General features: G+C 46.1%; 1 protein-coding gene across 1 annotated transcript in view; it reads right to left on the bottom strand.

Annotated features, from left to right (window-relative positions):
* Positions 1-18,952, bottom strand: part of LOC129154661 (AT-rich interactive domain-containing protein 3A) — a 90,400-nt gene that overhangs the window by 29,028 nt on the left and 42,420 nt on the right. The window contains exon 6 of the mRNA XM_070546311.1: positions 14,998-15,267. Coding sequence (XP_070402412.1) covers positions 14,998-15,267 — 270 coding nt within the window. The remainder of the gene's footprint in view (positions 1-14,997; positions 15,268-18,952) is intronic.

Here is an 18,952-nt window from a genome sequence, read left to right as displayed (position 1 = left end):
GAAGATAAGACTGAGATCCTCATCTGTGCCCCAGACAAGCTGGTTCCCAAAGTCAGAGACTCTCTTGGTCAGCTTGCTTCCCACACCAAACCTTCCGTCAGGAATCTTGGAGTGACCTTTGACCCAGCTCTCACCCTGGATTCTCATGTCAGTTCTCTTGTTCGCTCTTCCTTCTTCCATCTCAGGAACGTTGCTAAGCTGAGTCCCATTCTGTCCCGCTCTGAACTTGAGACAGTTCTCCACACCTTCATCTCCTCACGCTTAGACTACTGTAACTCTCTTTTCACGTGTCTGAGCAGAACCTCCCTGAACCGTCTACAGGTGGTTCAGAACGCCTGTGCTCGGCTTCTGACCAAGTCCTCCAAACACACCCACATCACCCCGCTTCTCCTCCAGCTTCACTGGCTGCCAGTCAACTTCAGGGTTCATTTCAAGATCCTGGTTCTGGTCTATAGGGCCTTACATGGACAAGCACCATCTTACATTGGTGATCTTCTTAGTCCCTACACCCCCAGCAGGTCCCTGAGGTCCAGTGATCAAAGCCTACTGGTTGTGCAGCACCAGGCTAAAGGTCAAAGGTGACAGATCATCTGCTGCTGTGGCCCCCAGACTCTGGACCTCTCTCCCCCTGAGCCTGAGATCAGTGGACTCAGTGGTCTCCTTTAAAAAGCAGCTGAAGACTCACTTGTTCAAGCTGGCTTTTGTATGACCTTCTTCACCTCTCTCTCTTTATTCTGCTCTCCCCACCTATTCCACCTTCCTCAGGATCCACTGATTTCCCTCTTTCCTGTTCACTCTCTCTCTTTCTTAACATTTTTTCTTTTAAATCGCAATTGCTTATTGCTCATTTAAAATATATTTTTAAACATTTTCAAAATGCTTTTTTTCTATTTTTTTTACAATTTTTACATTTTTTGTTTTTGTGAAGCGCCTCGTGATTTTTATCTTGAGAGGCGCTATAGAAATGATATTTTCTTCTTCTTCTTCTTCTTCTAAGCAAGCATATAGCGACAGTGGAGAGGAAAACTCCCTTTTAACAGGAAGAAACCTCCAGAGGATCCTGGCTCAGTATAAGCAGCCATCCTCCACGACTCACTGGGGATCGAGAAGACAGAGCACACACACGCACGCACGCACGCACGCACGCACGCACGCACGCACGCACGCACGCACGCACGCACACACACACACACACACACACACACACACACACACCAAGCAATATGTCTATGGTTATATTGTGATTTCTTAATAAATATCCTATTTGGTGAGAGATACTTTATTGTATTTATCCTAGTGGATCTATAATTAAACGGGTAAACTAGTAGTAGCACGTCCAACATCAAGGAAAGCAAAAAGTTATTATCAGGAGAGGGAGAATGTTTAAGAGGTTAGCAGCAGTGTCCTAGACGATGGCCCCCTCCATGAGGCCACCACAGCTCAGCAGAACATCGTTGTAGCTTCTTCTGGGGAGAAAAACACTTAGAGAAAAAATAAAGTTAACAGCTGAAATAGCAGGAAATAGTACAGCTAAAGAGCAGATTGTAGAAGAAAGTAGTAGAGTGTGAAAAGTGGTCAGTGTATCCTCCAGCAGTCTAAGCCTATAGAGCTCCGGGAGTTGACGTCACTTCTCCCGGCATGCAACAGTTCAAATCGAAACGGCGCCATATTGGCATGCAGAAGCCAACAGCTGGACTATTTGTTATTGTCAGAAAACTCAATCAAATGGGAAATATGGTAGATTCCTGTTGTGCCCCAGGATGCAGAACAGATGCGGACGACATAAGGAATGAGCCATCTACAGGATTCCCCAAGATCCGGAACGTGGCAGACGTTGGATCATTGTAATAAAACGCGCTAGTGACCGGGCTAAAATGAAGCTGTGGGATCCCGAGAGTAAAGGTTTTCGCTTATGCAGCGACCGCTTCATATCAGGTACTTAAACCAACGTTTCCTCAACTGTGTATGGTGTTTATTTTAAATGCTTTTATTACAATTCTTAGTGGGCTTCCTAAACTTATTTTGGCGTGGCTTTTTCTGTCTTATTACTCACAGCAACAAGTAAACATCACGTAAAACGTTGCCTCGTGAGTTCTGCGTGCTGCCGTTTACGTCTTTTATGATCCCAGCAATTAATCGGCTAAGCTGCATTTAGTTTTTAAGCAATGGTTGATCAATTGTCAGATCACACATAAAAAGCACTTTGGATTACTATTATCTGTCTCACCGAGACAGATCTCAGACAGATCCTGAGACGCTCCTGCCTGACATATTTATTTTATTCACGGAAAACAATCAAACTAGTGATTTCTCTTGGCGTTCAGTTTATACATTCAAACAGCACAGCGCTCTATTTAAACTACTTACATGTAAATCTGTTATTTGTCCATCCATCCATACATTGTCATCCGCTTATCCGGAGTCGGGTTACGGGGGCAGTAGCGTCGAGAGGCCCAGACTTCCCTCTCCCCAGCCACCTGAGCCAGCTCCTCTGGGGAAATCCCAAGGGGTTCGCCGGCCAGGTCCGGTAAGAAGTCCGCTCCGACAGCTTCTGGCGTTTTTAAAAAGTATGCCAGGGGCACGGTAAGGGATGGAGATGTTTAGTCTATTTAATTTCTGATTATATAAAACAATTTCTTCAGTTTTAAAGTGTGAAGTAAACTCCGACGGAGTAAAATCCAAGCTGATCCCGTTCATGTTCATGTTTACGATCCGTGTTTGTTTAACTTTTTTTCCTGCCAATATGGCATCTACTAACTGAGAGTCACATGGGGTCCGGAGCTCTATAGCAGCATAACTACAGAGATAACTCTGGATAACCTAGCCTTTTTAGATGGAGGCATGTTGGAGGCAGGGCAAGGGAGAGCCGTCTTTACCGACTGTACACTCCACCTCCCTCTACTCCCCCACTTGTCCAGATTTAGGCTAACATCAGATTTTAACCATAGGCCCTATCAAATAAAAATGTTTTGAGCCTATTCTTAAAAGTAGACAAAGTGTCTGCCTCACAGACTAAAGCTGGGAGCTGGTTCCACAAGAGAGGAGCCTAATAACTAAAAGATCTGCCTCCCATCCTAAATTTAGATATTCTGGGAACCACCAGTAGACCTGCAGTCTGAGAGCGAAGTGCTCAGTTAGGAACGTATGGAACAATCAGATCACTGATGTATGATGGAGCTTGATTATTAAGAGCTTTATATGTGAGAAGAAGGATCTTAAAATCTATTCTGAATTTAACAGGTAGCCAATGTAGGGAAGCTAAGACAGGAGAGATATGATCTCTCTTTTTAATTCTCATCAGAACTCTAGCTGCAGCATTTTGGACAAGCTGAAGACTTTTAACTACATTCTGTGGACTCCCTGAGAGTAATGAATTACAGTAATCCAGTCTTGATGTAATAAATGCATGAACTAGTTTTTCAGCATCACTCCTGGAAAGTATGCTTCTAACCTTAGCAATATTCCGAAGGTGGAAAAAGGAAATCCTACAAACTTGTGAAACCTGGGATTTGAATGACATGTCCTGGTCAAAGATAACACCAAGGTTCCTTACTTTGTTCTCGGAGACTAATTTAATGCCATTCGGGTCAGGTGATTGACTAAGCAATTTCCTTTTCTGGATTTCTGGTCCAAAGATGAGAACTTCCGTCTTGTCTTGATTTAAAAGCAAAAGGTTTAGAGTCATCCAATTTTTTATGTCCTCAAGACAAGCCTGTAATCTACCCAACCGATTAGGTTCATCAGGGTTAATGGATAAATATAACTGAGTATCGTCAGCATAACAGTGGAAGTTTATCCCATGCTGTCTAATGATTTTACCAATTGGGAGCATATATATAGTAAAAAGAATTGGTCCAAGCACTGAACCCTGTGGTACTCCACAAGTAACCCTGGAGTATGAAGACGATTCGTCATGTACATTTACAAAATGAAATCTGTCAGACAGGTGGGATTTAAACCAGCCTAACACTGTTCCTTTGATCCCTACAACATGATCAAGTCTTTCTAAAAGAACATTGTGATCTACTGTGTCAAAAGCAGCACTGAGATCTAAGAAGACTAGAACAGACACAAGATTCTTATCTGAGGCCATGAGAATATCATTTGTAACTCTCACTAATGCAGTTTCAGTGCTGTGATACTCTCTAAAACCAGACTGAAATTCCTCAAACAGAGCATTAGTGTTTAAATGCTCACATACTTGGATGGCCACTATATTCTCCAGGACTTTGGATAAAAATGGAAGGTTAGATATTGGTCTATAATTCATTGAGTCATCTGGATCCGGAGAAGGCTTCTTAAGTGAAGGTTTGATTACAGCAACCTAAGGCTGAAACGATTCCTCGAGTACCTCGAATAATTCGAGTACAAAAAATCCTCGAGTCAAATTCTCTGCCTCGAGGCTTCGTTTAATTCATGTTTAATTAATTCATGGCTTTGCAATCACCCGGGGTCATGTTTCACCTGGACCGAAATAAGTGACGCACATACACACTGCACTGAACGCACACGTGAGTAGCGAATGTAACTTAACTTTCTCTTAAGCCATGGCGGACAACGTGGACCCCGGTGGAGTGAGAAAAAGACAGAAAATGTCAAAGGTGTGGGACCATTTTTCACGTCGTAAGGCGGAAAACGTAGTCCAGTGAACATACTGTAAAATGGATTTAGCCTACAACACCAACATATTCCTCGATGCTGCAGCACCTGTCCAGGAAACATCTGTCACTTCTGCAAGTGGACTCAGAGCCTCTACAAGATAATGCATTTTAGCCTGTATTTCTATATATTCTGCAGACACTGTGTGACTTTTTCATTTGTAGCACTCAGTTTCAGCTCACACCGTACGTCTGGTAGCAACACGTCGGACTTAACAGGGGCCAGGGCTGGTTCTATAGGGGCCCAGACCCCTGTGGGCACATGTTTAAAACCGCCAATGGTTCTACAGTTACCTCTGATGCTGCCTCACTTACTGAGGAAGATGAAATCGCATTAGGGAGGATGCTAAAGATTTTGTTTCTAATAGAATTAATTTTACTTGTGAACAATCCCATGAAGTCATTGCTGCTGAGGGCTAAGGGAATAGATGGTTCAGAGCTATGATTCTGTGTAAGTTTGGCAACTGTACTGAAAATAAATTTAGGATTATTCTTATTCTCCTCAATGAGGAGAAATAAGCAGTTCTAGTTTGTCGAAGCTTATTTTTATAAAGCACAAGACTATTTCTCCAGGATAGGTAGGCCCCCTCATGGTGCGTAGAGCGCCATGTTCTCTCCAATTTTCTAGAGTTTTGTTTTAAAGCTCATAAATGAGAATTAAACCAGGGAGCCAACTTCCTGTCCCTAATTACCTTCTCTGGTGTGTGTGTGTGTGTGTGTGTGTGTGTGTGTGTGTGTGTGTGTGTGTGTGTGTGTGTGTGTGTGTGTGTGTGTGTGTGTGTGTGCGTGTGTGTGTGTGTGTGTGTGTGTGTGTGTGTGTGTGTGTATGTGTGGGTGTGTTTTGCACTTCAAGCACTGGTCTAAACAACCTGACCAGAGTGTCCAGGACGTTATAATTAAATAATTTCACTTAGTAGGAACATTTCACTCAGGGTCCGAACGCACTCTGTCTTCTGCTCTGTGTAAACCTGAACAGGTCCAACTCGGGTGGGTGTCATTTTGCCTTGGCCCCCAAAATGTCTTGAAACGGCCCTGGGTGTGTGACTGAGTGTTGAAGGTGATCTGAATTGTATCAGATGTATAAATATGACATGTGTTTAACTTATTGTTTAATACAGGTAAAAACGTGTAGTGGAGATAAATCTACCTACTTTTTACTTTTCACCACGTTGTTTTGTTTTCTTGTTTTTATTGAACTATTTTCCTGTCCTGTCTGTCTCTCATCTTCCTGCATCTCCTCTAAACTCTCCAGAAAACTGCTGCCTGGATTCTTCCTTTTTCACCTCATCAGTTATTTTTAAGCAGATCAAAGGGATCTCCTGACCGCAAAGCGGAGAGCGCGTTTCGATGCTGCGTCAGTGAGGTGAAATCACCGCAGCACAGGTGATGAGCTCCGCAGTAGCAGAGCGCTTCAGGCACAAATAAGACAGAAAATAGAGAACATGTGTGGACATGGACGATCGTGTGCTAATTATAGTTTTTTGGTTGCGCCACTTTGAGAATGGACCGTGCGCTGGACGCAGCAGCCTGGAGCGCTGCGCAACAACAATGAGCGCTGTGCTGCTCTCTGCTCAGATGAGTCCATAAATGATGTAATATAGGTAGAAAACTTTTTTTCCAGCTCCCCTGGATGTGTAGGATATACAGCTCCCCAATACTTCGATCCCTGCTCCTGGATGAAAAGCCGGACATTTTCATCAATACAAGACCCCCCCGCCCCCACCCGGGACGCCCCGGACAGAGAATGAAAAGTGGACATGTCCGGGGAAAACAGGACGTACAGTCACCCTAGTTTAATATAAAGTTGCCCATATGGTTAATCCGGCATTGGTGCCAAGGCTTCTCCCAGAGGACTTCCCGTTGACTTTACCCATGTGCCCAAGTTGCCGCCTCCTGAGTGGTTCGCTGGAGAACCGGAGCAATGCAGACCCTTTTTGACTCACCGCTCCCTTACGTTTGAGCTGCAGCCGTCGTCCTTCCCCTCTGAGCGAGCCAAGGTAGCCTACACTATCTCTCTCCTGTCAGGTCAGCCAAGCAGTGGGGAACAGCCGCCTTGGAGAACGATGCTGCCATCTGTGGGTCATCCCAGGAATTCTCAAAGGAATTAAAGAGGGATTTTGATCCAGTTCGCCCTGAACGGGAGGCAGCTCGGAGTATGTTCTCCCTCAAACAGGGGGTAAGACCAGTGATGGAATATATTATAGACTTTCATGCTCTAATGTCCAGCAGTCGCTGGAATAATGATGCCTTATTTGATGCATTTTTATCAAGGACTGTCTGAAAGAATTAAGGATGAGTTGGCAGCCAGAGATCCACCTAGATCGCTCAAATCCCTGTAACAACTGGCTACTCGGATTGATCTGCGACTCAGGGAACGGAGGAGAGAGAGACAGAGTTATGCTCCCCTCTGTGAAACCACCCCCAAGACCACGGGCTCCCCGGTAGGAACCGACCCACCCGCACTGAGGGAGGGGCCCATGCAGATCGGGCAGACCAGACTGTCGGTTCAGGAGAGACAACATCGTCTCAGTAAGGGCCTGTTTTTTATTGTGTGTGAGTGTGTGTGTGTGTGTGTGTGTGTGTGTGTGTGTGTGTGCGTGGGGGGGGGGGGTTCATCGTACAGCTGGTTGCCCGTTAAAAAGGCCAGACTCAGTGAGGGGTGTGGGGGCCTTACTGAGTCCTATCTCAGGAGGCTGCCTGGTACGTTTTATTGGCTCCCCCGAGACCTCCGAGATCAGAGCTTTTATTGACTGGGGCAGACGCCTATTTCATTAACATCTGTCTAGCCAAGGAGTTAAACATTAAAGTGGAGACATTGGTTGGAGGGGTCGCCTCAACCTTTTGTGGTATGGACTGACCACAACAACCTAGAATACCTTAAGGGCGCTAAGAGATTAAACCCTTGACAAGCTCGGTGGGCTCTGTTTTTTGGCAGGTTCGAATTCACATTGTCCTATTGTCCTGGGAGCAAGAATCTGAAGCCGGACACCCTCTCGCGGCAACACCAGATGGAGAGCCGAGCCACCAACCCGGAAGAACCAGAGTACATCTTGCCCTCCAAGACCAGGTTGGCCCTCACCTCCTTAGAACGGTTACGTAAACAAGCTCACTGCAGTCACCCCCCACCAGTTCAGTGCCCTGCTAACCTTTCTTCATTCCTGCTAACATGGTTTCTCAAGTGTTACAGTTTTGTCATGGTTCCAAGCTGTTCTGTCCTCAAAGACTCTGGCAGTGGTAAGGTCGGCCTTCTGGTGGCCTACTCTCCACAGAGACACCAGAGAATTTGTCAGTGCTTGCCCCACCTGTGCCTGAGTCAAAGTCTCCAGCAGATGTCTAGCAGGACTGCTCCATCCGCTCCCCATTCCCCGACAACCTTGGTCTCATCTCCCAGTTGATTTCGTCACAGGTCTACCAGAATCTCAAGGTAAACCGTCTTGCTCACCATAGTAGATCGATTTTCCAAAATGGTCCATTTGGTTCCACTTGCCAGACTACCTACCGCTTCCAGATTGGCAGAGGCAATGTCATGGGAGGTCTTCCGCCTACATGGCTTGCCCAGCAATTTTGTCTCAGACAGGGGGCCACAGTTTGTCTCCAGGCTCTGGAGGGAGTTTTGTTCTCTATTGGGCATTGATGTCAGCATGTGCTCAGGATTTCACCCCCAAACGGATAGTCAGACCGAACGCATGAACCAGGAGGTGGAGACCAAACTACAAATCCTCTGCATGGACGAGCCTCACAAGTCGTCACAGAACTTACCCTAGGTTGAACTTGCCATTAACGGTGTTGAGGGTCTGCCCTCATGAGGAAATTACTATGCAGTAATTTCTCCAAAAGACTGTGCCAAAAACGCCCTGGAGCATGAATAAATAAGGCATATTAAAAATCAGCGCCAGCAAAAACTTCATCTCCCATGATTCCCTGCAGCCGGAAGCAACATGATGACGTCACCAAAGTGACGCTGAACCCCGGAACCTCCACAGGTCCCGCCCGCTGGCTGAGAGTCTAAAGCCCAGCGCAGAACAAAACTTTAGTCTCTTTTGTCCAGGATTCAACAGGCGTGAAGAGGCACTCGCTCTGCTACAGCTCCGGACGCAGGCACGAGGCCCAAGCCGCTGGAAGCAACGTAAAACGTCATTTGACGATCGAGCAACGAGGGACGCTTCGAGTTCGTTCAGCCAAGAGTTTTCTTTTTTTTCTCTTTCACTTTCTCTCCCGTTTCTTAATAGTCCGAATAAGCAGTCAACCGCGCGGTTGCTTCAAATTAAAAGACGCTTTTTCTCGTCCGTACCAAATACGTCATCCAGACCATCTTGAAGTAAGACCTTTTAATAATAATAATAATAATACATTTTATTTAGAAGCGCCTTTCAGGACACCCAAGGTCACTTTACACAAAACACGTAATAAAATACAATAAAACAATAATAAAACCCAAAGAAGAAAAAACTGAGAGAAACATTTATATAAAATCAGAGGTTGTAGGCAGATTTAAACACGTGTGTTTTGAGTTTTGTTTTGAAAAGGGTAAAACTGTCGACGTTCCTGATGTCTGGGGGAAGTGAGTTCCAGAGTCGAGGAGCAGAGTGGCTGAAAGCTCTGCTCCCCATGGTAGCGAGACGGGCAGAAGGAACCGCAAGATGGATGGAAGAAGAAGATCTGAGTGAATGGGACGGGGTGTGAATACTTATAAGGTCTGAGATATATGGAGGAGAGAGGTTGTGGATTGCTTTGAAGGTATGGAGGAGAATTTTGAAGATGGACCTGAATTTAACTGGGAGCCAGTGAAGCTGTTGGAGAACCGGGGTGATGTGGTGAAAGGAAGGGGTTCTGGTGATAATACAGGCTGCTGAATTCTGGACCAGTTGCAGTTTATGAAGGAGTTTGTTGGGGAGACCATAAAGAAGTGAATTGCAATAGTCGATACGGGAGGTGACGAGGCTGTGGACGAGAATGGCGGCAGTGTGAGGGGTCAGGGAGGGGCGGAGACGGTTTATGGAACGTAGATGGAAGTATGCTGACCGAATTAAGTTATTAATGTGAGCCTGAAAAGAAAGTGAGCTGTCGAGAATGACACCCAGACTCTTGACGTGAGGTGAGGGGGAGACTATGGGGATGTCAATAGTTAAAGAAAAGCTGTCAGATGATGAGAGGGTGGAGTTAGTGCCAACAAGAAGAAGTTCAGTTTTATTGCCGTTGAGTTTGAGGAAATTAGAGGTGAACCATGATTTGATTTCAGAGAGGCAGAGTGTAAGGGAGGATGGTGGGAGAGTTGAGTTGGGCTTACTGGAAATGTAGAGATGGGTGTCATCTGCAAAGCAGTGAAACTGGATATTGAATTTGCGGAAGATTTTGCCGATAGGGAGGAGATATACTATGAAGAGGAGGGGCCCCAGGACAGAGCCCTGGGGCACACCTGACTTGACTGGGGAGGGTTCTGAGGTAAAGGATTTTAACTGGATGAACTGAGTGCGGCCAGTAAGGTAAGATTGAAACCAGCTGAGGGGGGTGTGAGTGATGCCTAAGGAAGAGAGTCTATTGAGGAGGATGGGATGAGAAATGGTGTCAAAGGCCGCACTCAGATCGAGGAGAATAAGAATAGAGATTAAACCAGAATCAGCAGCAACGAGTAGGTCGTTAGTGATCTTGATGAGAGCTGTTTCTGTGCTGTGGTGGGGACGGAAGCCAGACTGAAACTGTTCATAAAGGTTTTTGCGGGTGAGATGTGAATGGAGCTGAGATGCAACAGTTTTCTCAAGGACTTTGGAAATGAAGGGAAGATGGGAAATGGGACTGAGGTTATTGAAATCATTGGGATCTAAACCAGGTTTTTTTAGAATAGGGCTGACTGAAGCAGATTTGAATAGGGAGGGGACCGTACCAGAGGATAGTGAGGAATGAATAATGGCTGTTATAAAAGGGAGCAGAGAAGAAAGGCAGGATTTAACTAAAACAGTTGGAATAGGGTCCAGTTGACAGGTGGAAGGTTTGGATTTGGTGATGTAATCTAATATTTCTGAGGGATGGGGAAGTTCAAAGGAGGAGAACGGAATGGTGGGTTCAAATAAATCAGGAGAGGGAGGGGAGGAATGAGGTAAAGAGAGATGGATTCTATTGACCTTCTCATTAAAAAACTGAAGGAGAGAGTTACAGGTTTCTGAAGAGTAAAGATGGATGGGTAAGGAGTCGGAAGGCTGAAAAATGCTGTTCATGATGGAAAATAATGTTTTAGTGTTGCTGGAGTTGGACGAGATGAGACCGGAGTAATACTGAGATTTGGCATGGGAGATGGAGTCCTTGTAGAGAGAATATGAGCAGAAAATAAGTCTTTATGGATGGTGAGACCGGTTTTCTTGTAGAGTCTTTCAAGCCTCCGGTTGGTAGCTTTCAAGGAGCGAAGGGCAGGGGTGAACCATGGAGCAGACCGAGTAAAATATACAGAGCGGGATTTGATGGGAGCAAATGAATTAGGATAGAAACCAGACCGTTATTGTACTGAATGACAAGATCATCGGGAGTAGAGGACAAATTAGGGGTCAGGGTGGCAAAACTGGAGGACAGGGAGGCTAGATCAATGTCCTTAATATTACGAAAATAAATGATACGTGGTGACTTGATGATGGAGAGACGGAATGGAACAGAAAAGGAGATGAGGAAGTGGTCCGTGAAAGGGAGCGGGTCAGCTGTACAGTTGGAGGGGGTCAGGCCGGAGCAGCAGATTAAATCCAGGGTGTGACATTTAATGTGAGTGGGAAAATTGGCATATTGATGAAAACTGAGGCTGTCCAAAGATGAGGAGAAGTCTTTGCTGAGGGGGAGGGCCATATTGTCCATATGAATATTAAAATCACCAAGTAAAATTACATTTGGGGAAAGGGCGGACAGATGGGATAAAAGAGCAGAGAGTTCATTTAAAAACTCAGGGCTGAACTTGGGGGGACGGTAAACAGTGACAATTATTGTGGGGGTCGGGCCGGAGAGTTGACAGGCGAGGCATTCCAGAGTGGTGAGAGGAGGAAGGTTTACGGGAAGGACCTTCCAAGTCTCCACCGCCGCGGCCCGACCCACGGGGTTTGGAGAGGTAAACAAATCCGGAAGGAGTAGTCATTGAGTTGTGAGAAATCGCTGGGTTGTTGCCATGTTTCGTTCAGACAAAGAAAGTCTAGCTTATGGTCAATGATGGTATCTTGGAGGAGATGTCCTTTACCAGAGAGGGAGCGAATGTTGAGAAGACCAAAATGAGCAGTGCGGAAGTCCCTGGCGACAGGAGCATTAGCCCGACTAGCCAGCCGGGCTAACACGCTGGAGTCGGCAGCTCGGCAGGTATTCCTGGGTAGCCGCCGGCTAGTCGTGGACCAGAAGGAGGGTATTCCTTTGGAGCCGTCGAGATGGAGGTTCCGCCGGGACCCCCGATGGATACACCGACGGCGAGGCTGGAAGGTGATGTCGGGGAAGAGGCACAGAGCTGGTGGTGGAGATCCGGAGTAGTGAAAGCGGAGGTTGAAGAGCTCCGCCGCCGAGTACTGGAGAAGGCCATCCACGGACAGAAGAATGAGCGACAGGATGATCCAGGCCAGTGAGAGGCACACAGAAATCCTGCTGGACCACATTATGGAGTGGAGCAGGGAGGTGGTGATGTGCAACCAGAACGCAAGCTGAGCAGGTAGGTGAAAATGAGTTTTCACCGACACAGGGATGTGACTAGGGTGAAAAAGAAGAAAAAAAATACAAAAAAGTTTGTTTGCCAACGAGCAGCGGCAGCGAGACGCGCCAGCGTTCACTCAACCGGAACCGGTTTTCTTTCATTGTAATATCTAAGTTGTTTTGAGCTGTGGCCACAGCAAAAACAGATCGTTAGATATTTCAGTTGTTTTTTGATTGTTTGTTTTGCTTCCTGATTCTTTGTGAAGCGGTTTTGAAGTGTCGGGTTAAGTTTTACTGTGATTGAACGTGCTTTGGAAGTTAAAGTGAAAGTTGCTCATGTACACACATGCGCACACACACACACACACACACACACACACACACACACACACACACACACACACACACACACACACATTCTGGTTTTCGGTGTTTGGGAGGACACACACATCCCACATACATTTTGGGTCCTTGCTCCCTCAGACAAAGGAATCAGCCATTTTGGGTTTTCAACTACCTCCATTTTGTTACCCCACCTATCAGATTATTATTTCACATGATCATTCCAGTGTTTAATTACTTGTTATTTGTTTGATAAAATCAGTTGGGGGGCAGCAGTAGCTCAGGTGGTAGAGCGGGTTGCCTCATGATCGGAGGGTCATGGGTTCGATTCCAGCTCCCGCCACGGGTATCCTGCTGTTGTGTCCTTGGGTAAGACACTTCACCCAACTTGCCTGTGTTAGTGGTGGTCAGAGGGGCCGACGGCGCCAAATGGCAGCCTCGCCTCTGTCAGACCTCCCCAGGGCGGCTGTGGCTACAAGTAGCTTACCATCACTAGCAGTGTGTGAATGTGAGAGTGTGTGAAAGCGTCTTTGGGTGTCTAGGAAAGCGCTATATAAGTTCAATGCATTATTATTATTATTATTATATTAATTAGCTAATGCTTTGGGAGGAGCAGAAGTGATAAAATTAGTTAATAAATGATTGCCAATTAAGTTTTGTCTCAAGTGAATTTGTTTGTGTTTATAAAATACAACTGCAGCTCGTTAAGGATTTCACGGACTTTGGAGAGTTTGATAGAGGTGTGGATTCATTTTTCCCCTGTTAAAAAGGGGTGGTGCCCCGAGGACATCCAAGGATTTCCTAATTACGTAATAAATCGGTAAATATTTCCATATTTACGAATTTATTGATGAATCCAAAAAGTAAGTAAAGCTTACAAATTATTCGTTGACTAATAATCACAACAACGGGCAGCCGTCCAGTGCCACAGGTATGTCCTTTTTTCATTCGGTTTATGGCTTTCATCCTCCTGTTTTCTCGCTTCATCAAAGGGAAGCCCAGGTCCCTGCGGCTCACGTCTCCGCACGACACTGCCTGAGTATGGAGACGGGCTAGGGCAGCTCTCTGTAAAACGTCGGCCACCTACATCCGTAACGCCAACTGCCGATGTACCCAGGGTCCCAGATATCTGGTGGGACAGAAGGTTTGGTTGCCCGCCAAGGACCTGCCCCTCAAGGTGTCCAGCAAGAAGTTGGCTCCCAGGTTCACTGGTCCGTTACCCATCACCAAGATCATTAATCCAATGGCTGTCCGGCTCCGGCTACCCTTGGCTTTGAAGGCACACCCCTCCTTCCACATCTCTAAACTGAAGCCCGCTGTCTCGTCCAGATTGTGCCTGCCTTCCAGACCCCCTCCTCCCGCCCAGCTCGTTGATGGGGCTCCTGCCTTCATTGTTCGTCGTTTTCTCTATTCCCGGAGGTGGGGTCGTGTCATGATCATGCCCTGATGTCAGTGTTTTCCTGTCTCCCTGCAGCAGCAGTAATCTAGCTGATTAATTCCACCTGTGCTGCTCCCTATTTATGCACCTGGCTCCTGCTGCTCAGTGCGAAATTGTCTGCTGCCTTGTCACAGTCTGTTGAGCGTTTGAACCTGTCTGCCTGTCTATTGCCCAACTTCCACCTGCCTGATCACGGAACCTGCCTGTCGCCTTAGTCCCTGTCCGTACCGGAGTAATCATCTTTATCAGCAGCCCTCCCCACAGTACGCTGCTGCTGTTTTCAGGAGGTCAGTCACTCTTCTAAATCATCTCCCTTGCTGACTGTTTTCTGTCTCCCAGGCCACACTGCCCGGAACCGACTCCAGCGGGTCCACATTACTGTATCAAGTCCCTAAATAAACAATTTTTTAACTTTCTCTGTTGTGTGGCAGTTGTTGGATCTGGCTGATCGTTACTGGGTCTGACCGTGACAATTTTGCTGTATTTTCTGAATGGTGATGAGAGATTTGGGACCTCTGATCGGACTCCTGAAGCACATATCTGAAGCTTTTTCATTAATTTCACTGAAGCTGTGTAATCACACAGCTTCAGTGAAATTAAAGAAAAATGCCCATGCCCTGCTCTCTGATTAGCCGAGAGGGTTCAGACTTCTTCTGGCCAAACCAAAGCGTGACTTCTAACATTGTCTTCTTACAGTGAGGTTCAAATGTCACCACATGGTTGGAAAAGAAAAGTTTACTGACACCATGGTAACATTCTGACCATATGACCTCTGCAAGCACTCTGCTTGGCTAAGGAGCTGCTATATGAAGCAAAGCCTTGGATAATGGCAAATGATGAGAGGGGAAAACAGCTCACAGAGAAGATTGTTTCTACACAATGGGCATCGACTTCAGCATCTACTAAACGTCTCACCTCTGTTGCTGAGTTTAATATTAAGAGGTAGCTGGGTGGCCATTGTTATCAGGTTCTTATGCAGAATGTGCTCCGTGATTCTCTGCTGCTCCTCTGCAACCATCATCATCTTCTTTAGTGGTGGTTCACTGCTTTTGATTTTCTTCCTGTGTTCCAGAGCTGCCGACTGAGTCACTGCTGCCTGTACAGCCAAGGCTGCCTCATGATGGCTGGAGGGGGACAGGGAAAGGGCCACCCCACTGTGTAGGCACCTGGCCATCCTGTGGTTCTCTGGCGAACACAAAAAGAAACACAAATCAGAAAATTATATATATATAATGTTCTAGCAAATCCTCCCTCATTTGTTTTAAATTTGTCTTTTGATATATGTTCAGGTCCAAAGGAGTGGTTCCAAAGATTTTTGCTTTAGCCTACTGGAGAGGGGTGACTCGTGTGAACTAAATAACTACAGACCTATAGCAATAATTATTGCTAAATTTGAAAGAGATGATAGGAAGCAACCTGGACTATACGAAAGTAGCCTGCATTGCTGCAGCAACTGAGTTTGTGAGGCTCATTTTGTTCATGGTAAGTCCTTGCAACTACACATTTGTTGATTGGAGAAGATGTTTTTAAAAACATTCATCTTTGTGTATTTTAAACACACGGAGTCATGTTGTTTTCACATTTTGATTCTGGTGGATCAATCCGTGATCATTATAAAATAAATTAAGAAATAAATAAGGACACAGATTAAAGGCACTGTAATGAACATTGAAACAAGCTAGGCCCAGCTAGCTCAATGGGTATAATCCTTACACCGCGCCCCTCCAGATAAGTGAACGCACTTTGCCATGGTGAACAACAGAGAGCAGAACGCCTGTCGCAGTTCACGTGAATCAATATGGCAGAATGACCGGTAAGTGAAAAACTAAACAATATAAATGTCTAACATGAATAATTTATTTTAACTTATTCATATGGTAACAAAGTATGTTTCGAAATGTTTACTTAAGGATTATTTTCAGCTTCAAGCATAATAAATAGCACGGTAGTGTGAGAAAATAGTGACGACCCTCCCTCCTTTTAATTTATTTGATTTAATTTCATGTCACTAACCTTTTAAAAGTTCATTATAGCTCAACTTCTCCCTGTGAACTAATGTAGAGTGAAATATGTAGTAACAGTATTTCGCCACAAGGGGGAACAACGGACACAGAGAGTACTGCTGACTCAAGGTTCAACAATAATTCAGTGCTGTTTGGACTGTTGAAGACGCTGCTCAGTGCACTCTTGTCTGTGTTAACAGGTGAAAATGCACAAGTAACACAATAACAGCAACGAAGGAGATTGTTAAAAGTCCGGGTTAATGAGGGAAATGTTGGCCGTCCATCCCCGTGTGTTTGTTTTGTAAAATGTTAGTTTTATATGATAGCATGAGTAAGCTAGCAGCTAAGTTAACTTTAACCAGTTGTGCTAGGACTTATTGATGCTGCTATAAATGTTCTGTGCTTGAAAAGAGTGAGCTGTAACTGACTTATTTTTCTATTAAGGTCAGGCTAAGGATGTGAATGTTTATGCTAAGTTTTGTTAGCTATTCAGTGCTGTTTGACAGTTGAAGAAGACGCTGCTCATTGCGTTCTCATCTGTGTTAACACCCAAAATGGAATAAAACCCGTAACAACACACACTGACTTATTTATTCACTTGTGCAACAAATTTGGTGGCCCGTACGGGGATTCAGCTGTGCTTCAGGGAAGGCAAAGTGAGACTTTAGTACATCAGCCATGGAGTTGGAGCAACTGCAGGATAAGTTAAGTGAGGCCCTCTAGTGCAGTTGAAAGTGGACCAGCCATAGGAGGTGTGTTTATATGAAAAAGTCTCAACTGAAAATCAGACCAAAAACACGCTGATCAGTTTAGTAAGTGAAGTTCCTGATATTGCTGCTGAAAAGGCAGAAGAGGATGCGGCTTGTGAATTCCTCAACAGACTGATAGCAGGCAGATGCTAAAAATCTTAAGCCCCCTGACCCGGGAGCCGTGAACACTCAGGCAGACCAAGGCACCACACGCCGCACCAAGTGTGACAGGGGGAGGCGAAGATGTTTAGCATCAAAAGAAGTCCCATAAGAGGGGAGGAGTCAAAGACCCCACCTGACATGTACAGTCATACACAAACACAGTCACACACTCCCTCCCTCATGCTCACACATACACATACAACCGAAGACTCACAAAAATGCACGCCGGACACCCACTCATGCTCCCCATACACACCCTATTCATTCTGGTCCCGGTACTGCTGCACAAAGTGTACAACCGTCACCTGTTCCCAAAGTTCGACCCTTTCTGCTGGGGCACTGATGAGCAGACTCCCCCACCCAATGCCGAGCAAAGCGACCCACCACCCAGACGGCCAGATCCCCCTCCTTGCCTCCAGCCCTGGGAAGCCAAGCGACAAAAGAGGTGTGATAAGACCCCTAGTCACCCTCCGCCTGCTCCAATACAGTGTTGGTGCGTGTTGATGAGGTGTATTTGTGGCTGTGATGAGCGGGCAGTGCAGGCATCATCTGGCCTACACCAGCTGATGCCACCACACCACCCCTCTTCCCTCTGTGTCTAAGTGCAGATTAAAATTGGAAGTGGGCACCGGCACCTGGGATGAGGCTGAAAGATCCCCTTGCCAAATGCTGTTGAATGTGCTCACTCCCAAGGCCCTAAGTGTGTGTTTGCGTGGAATGTCGTTGGTGGAAGTGTTTAATGTGCAAATAAAATTGAGGGGCAGGTTGCCACAGGAATGCGGAAATGGTGTCCATACCCGCACCCCCTGACTTGTCCACCCCTCAAAGTCCTATGTGCATGATTGTGTGATGATGTGAGGGAGAAGGAAGAGAAAAATGTGTGGGGATGGGGAGGAATGGCTGGTTGGCTTGATCTGCCTGATTAATCCCAGTGGCTTCCTGGTGCGGTCTGAGTCCCTGGGCTCTGTTGGGTCCCCGGCGTGGCTGGTCACCGGGTTCCGGGCTCAGCCAGCTTGGGGGTGGGAGGCTGCGGGCAGGCCTGTGGGCTTGCCGCTGATATCCCCCGGGACTCTGCCAGCTGCTGGTTGTGGCCCCCCGGGTCAATCCTCTGCGCCTCTTGAGGGGGCGGGGGCTTTACTGATCGCAGTCTCCCTGGGGTCCCTGCGCTCTGGGGCAGCTCCTGAATCTCTGAGGCTTGGAGCTCCTTCCATCTCCTACACATCTTTGGGGGGCAGATCTGTGGCCCCTCACACTCTCTATTGGACGTTCCTATAGAGAAATCTTACATAAACAAGTGTGTGTACGCACACAGGCGCTCACATGGTGCTCACATAAGTATGGACTTGGGCACGTTCAACACATGTTGGCTGTGGTTGGCACTTAATGCACTGTGATTTATTATCGTGATTGTTCAGTAAAACAATGTTTTTATATTTCCTCATCAGGTTGACGCAGTGATAGCTTGCTCCTGTTGTATTGCTGTGTGTCCCTTTTTTGTTTGTTTTCTCTCTCCCTCTCCATCTGCAGGTCTAGAAGCTGACTCTTGTTCATCGTTGATTCTTTTAGTGAACTCCCCCCCCCCCCCTTTTTTTGTCTCTTCCTTTCTCTTTCACCTCTGTCTCCATGTCTGGTCGGAATTACAAGCATTCAAAAATGCTATAGCTACCCCTGGATTAGTCATTGCACCCCCAAGTAAATATTAGATTTTTTTTAACAATGAAATGTAAATTGAATGTGTGGATGTGATCAAATTTAGCATACAAAACAACAATAATCAGTCAGTTATCATATAGATAACCTTTGACCTCATTTTCCACCTGTGAACAAGTGAAAGGTAGAGCTAGTGGTAAAATGGATCGGGTTTTTGTTGCCCACATTTCCACGGATTCAGCCAGAAACGAATGAATCTTTGGAAGTGATCTCAGACCCACACAAACCTACGGATCTGGAGAGCCA

The sequence above is a fragment of the Nothobranchius furzeri genome, chromosome 17 (assembly GCF_043380555.1).
Source record: "Nothobranchius furzeri strain GRZ-AD chromosome 17, NfurGRZ-RIMD1, whole genome shotgun sequence".
In the NCBI taxonomy this organism is placed as follows: Eukaryota; Metazoa; Chordata; class Actinopteri; order Cyprinodontiformes; family Nothobranchiidae; genus Nothobranchius; species Nothobranchius furzeri.
Note: the sequence above shows the minus strand (reverse complement) of the source record. Positions and strands in the feature narration are given on the sequence as shown.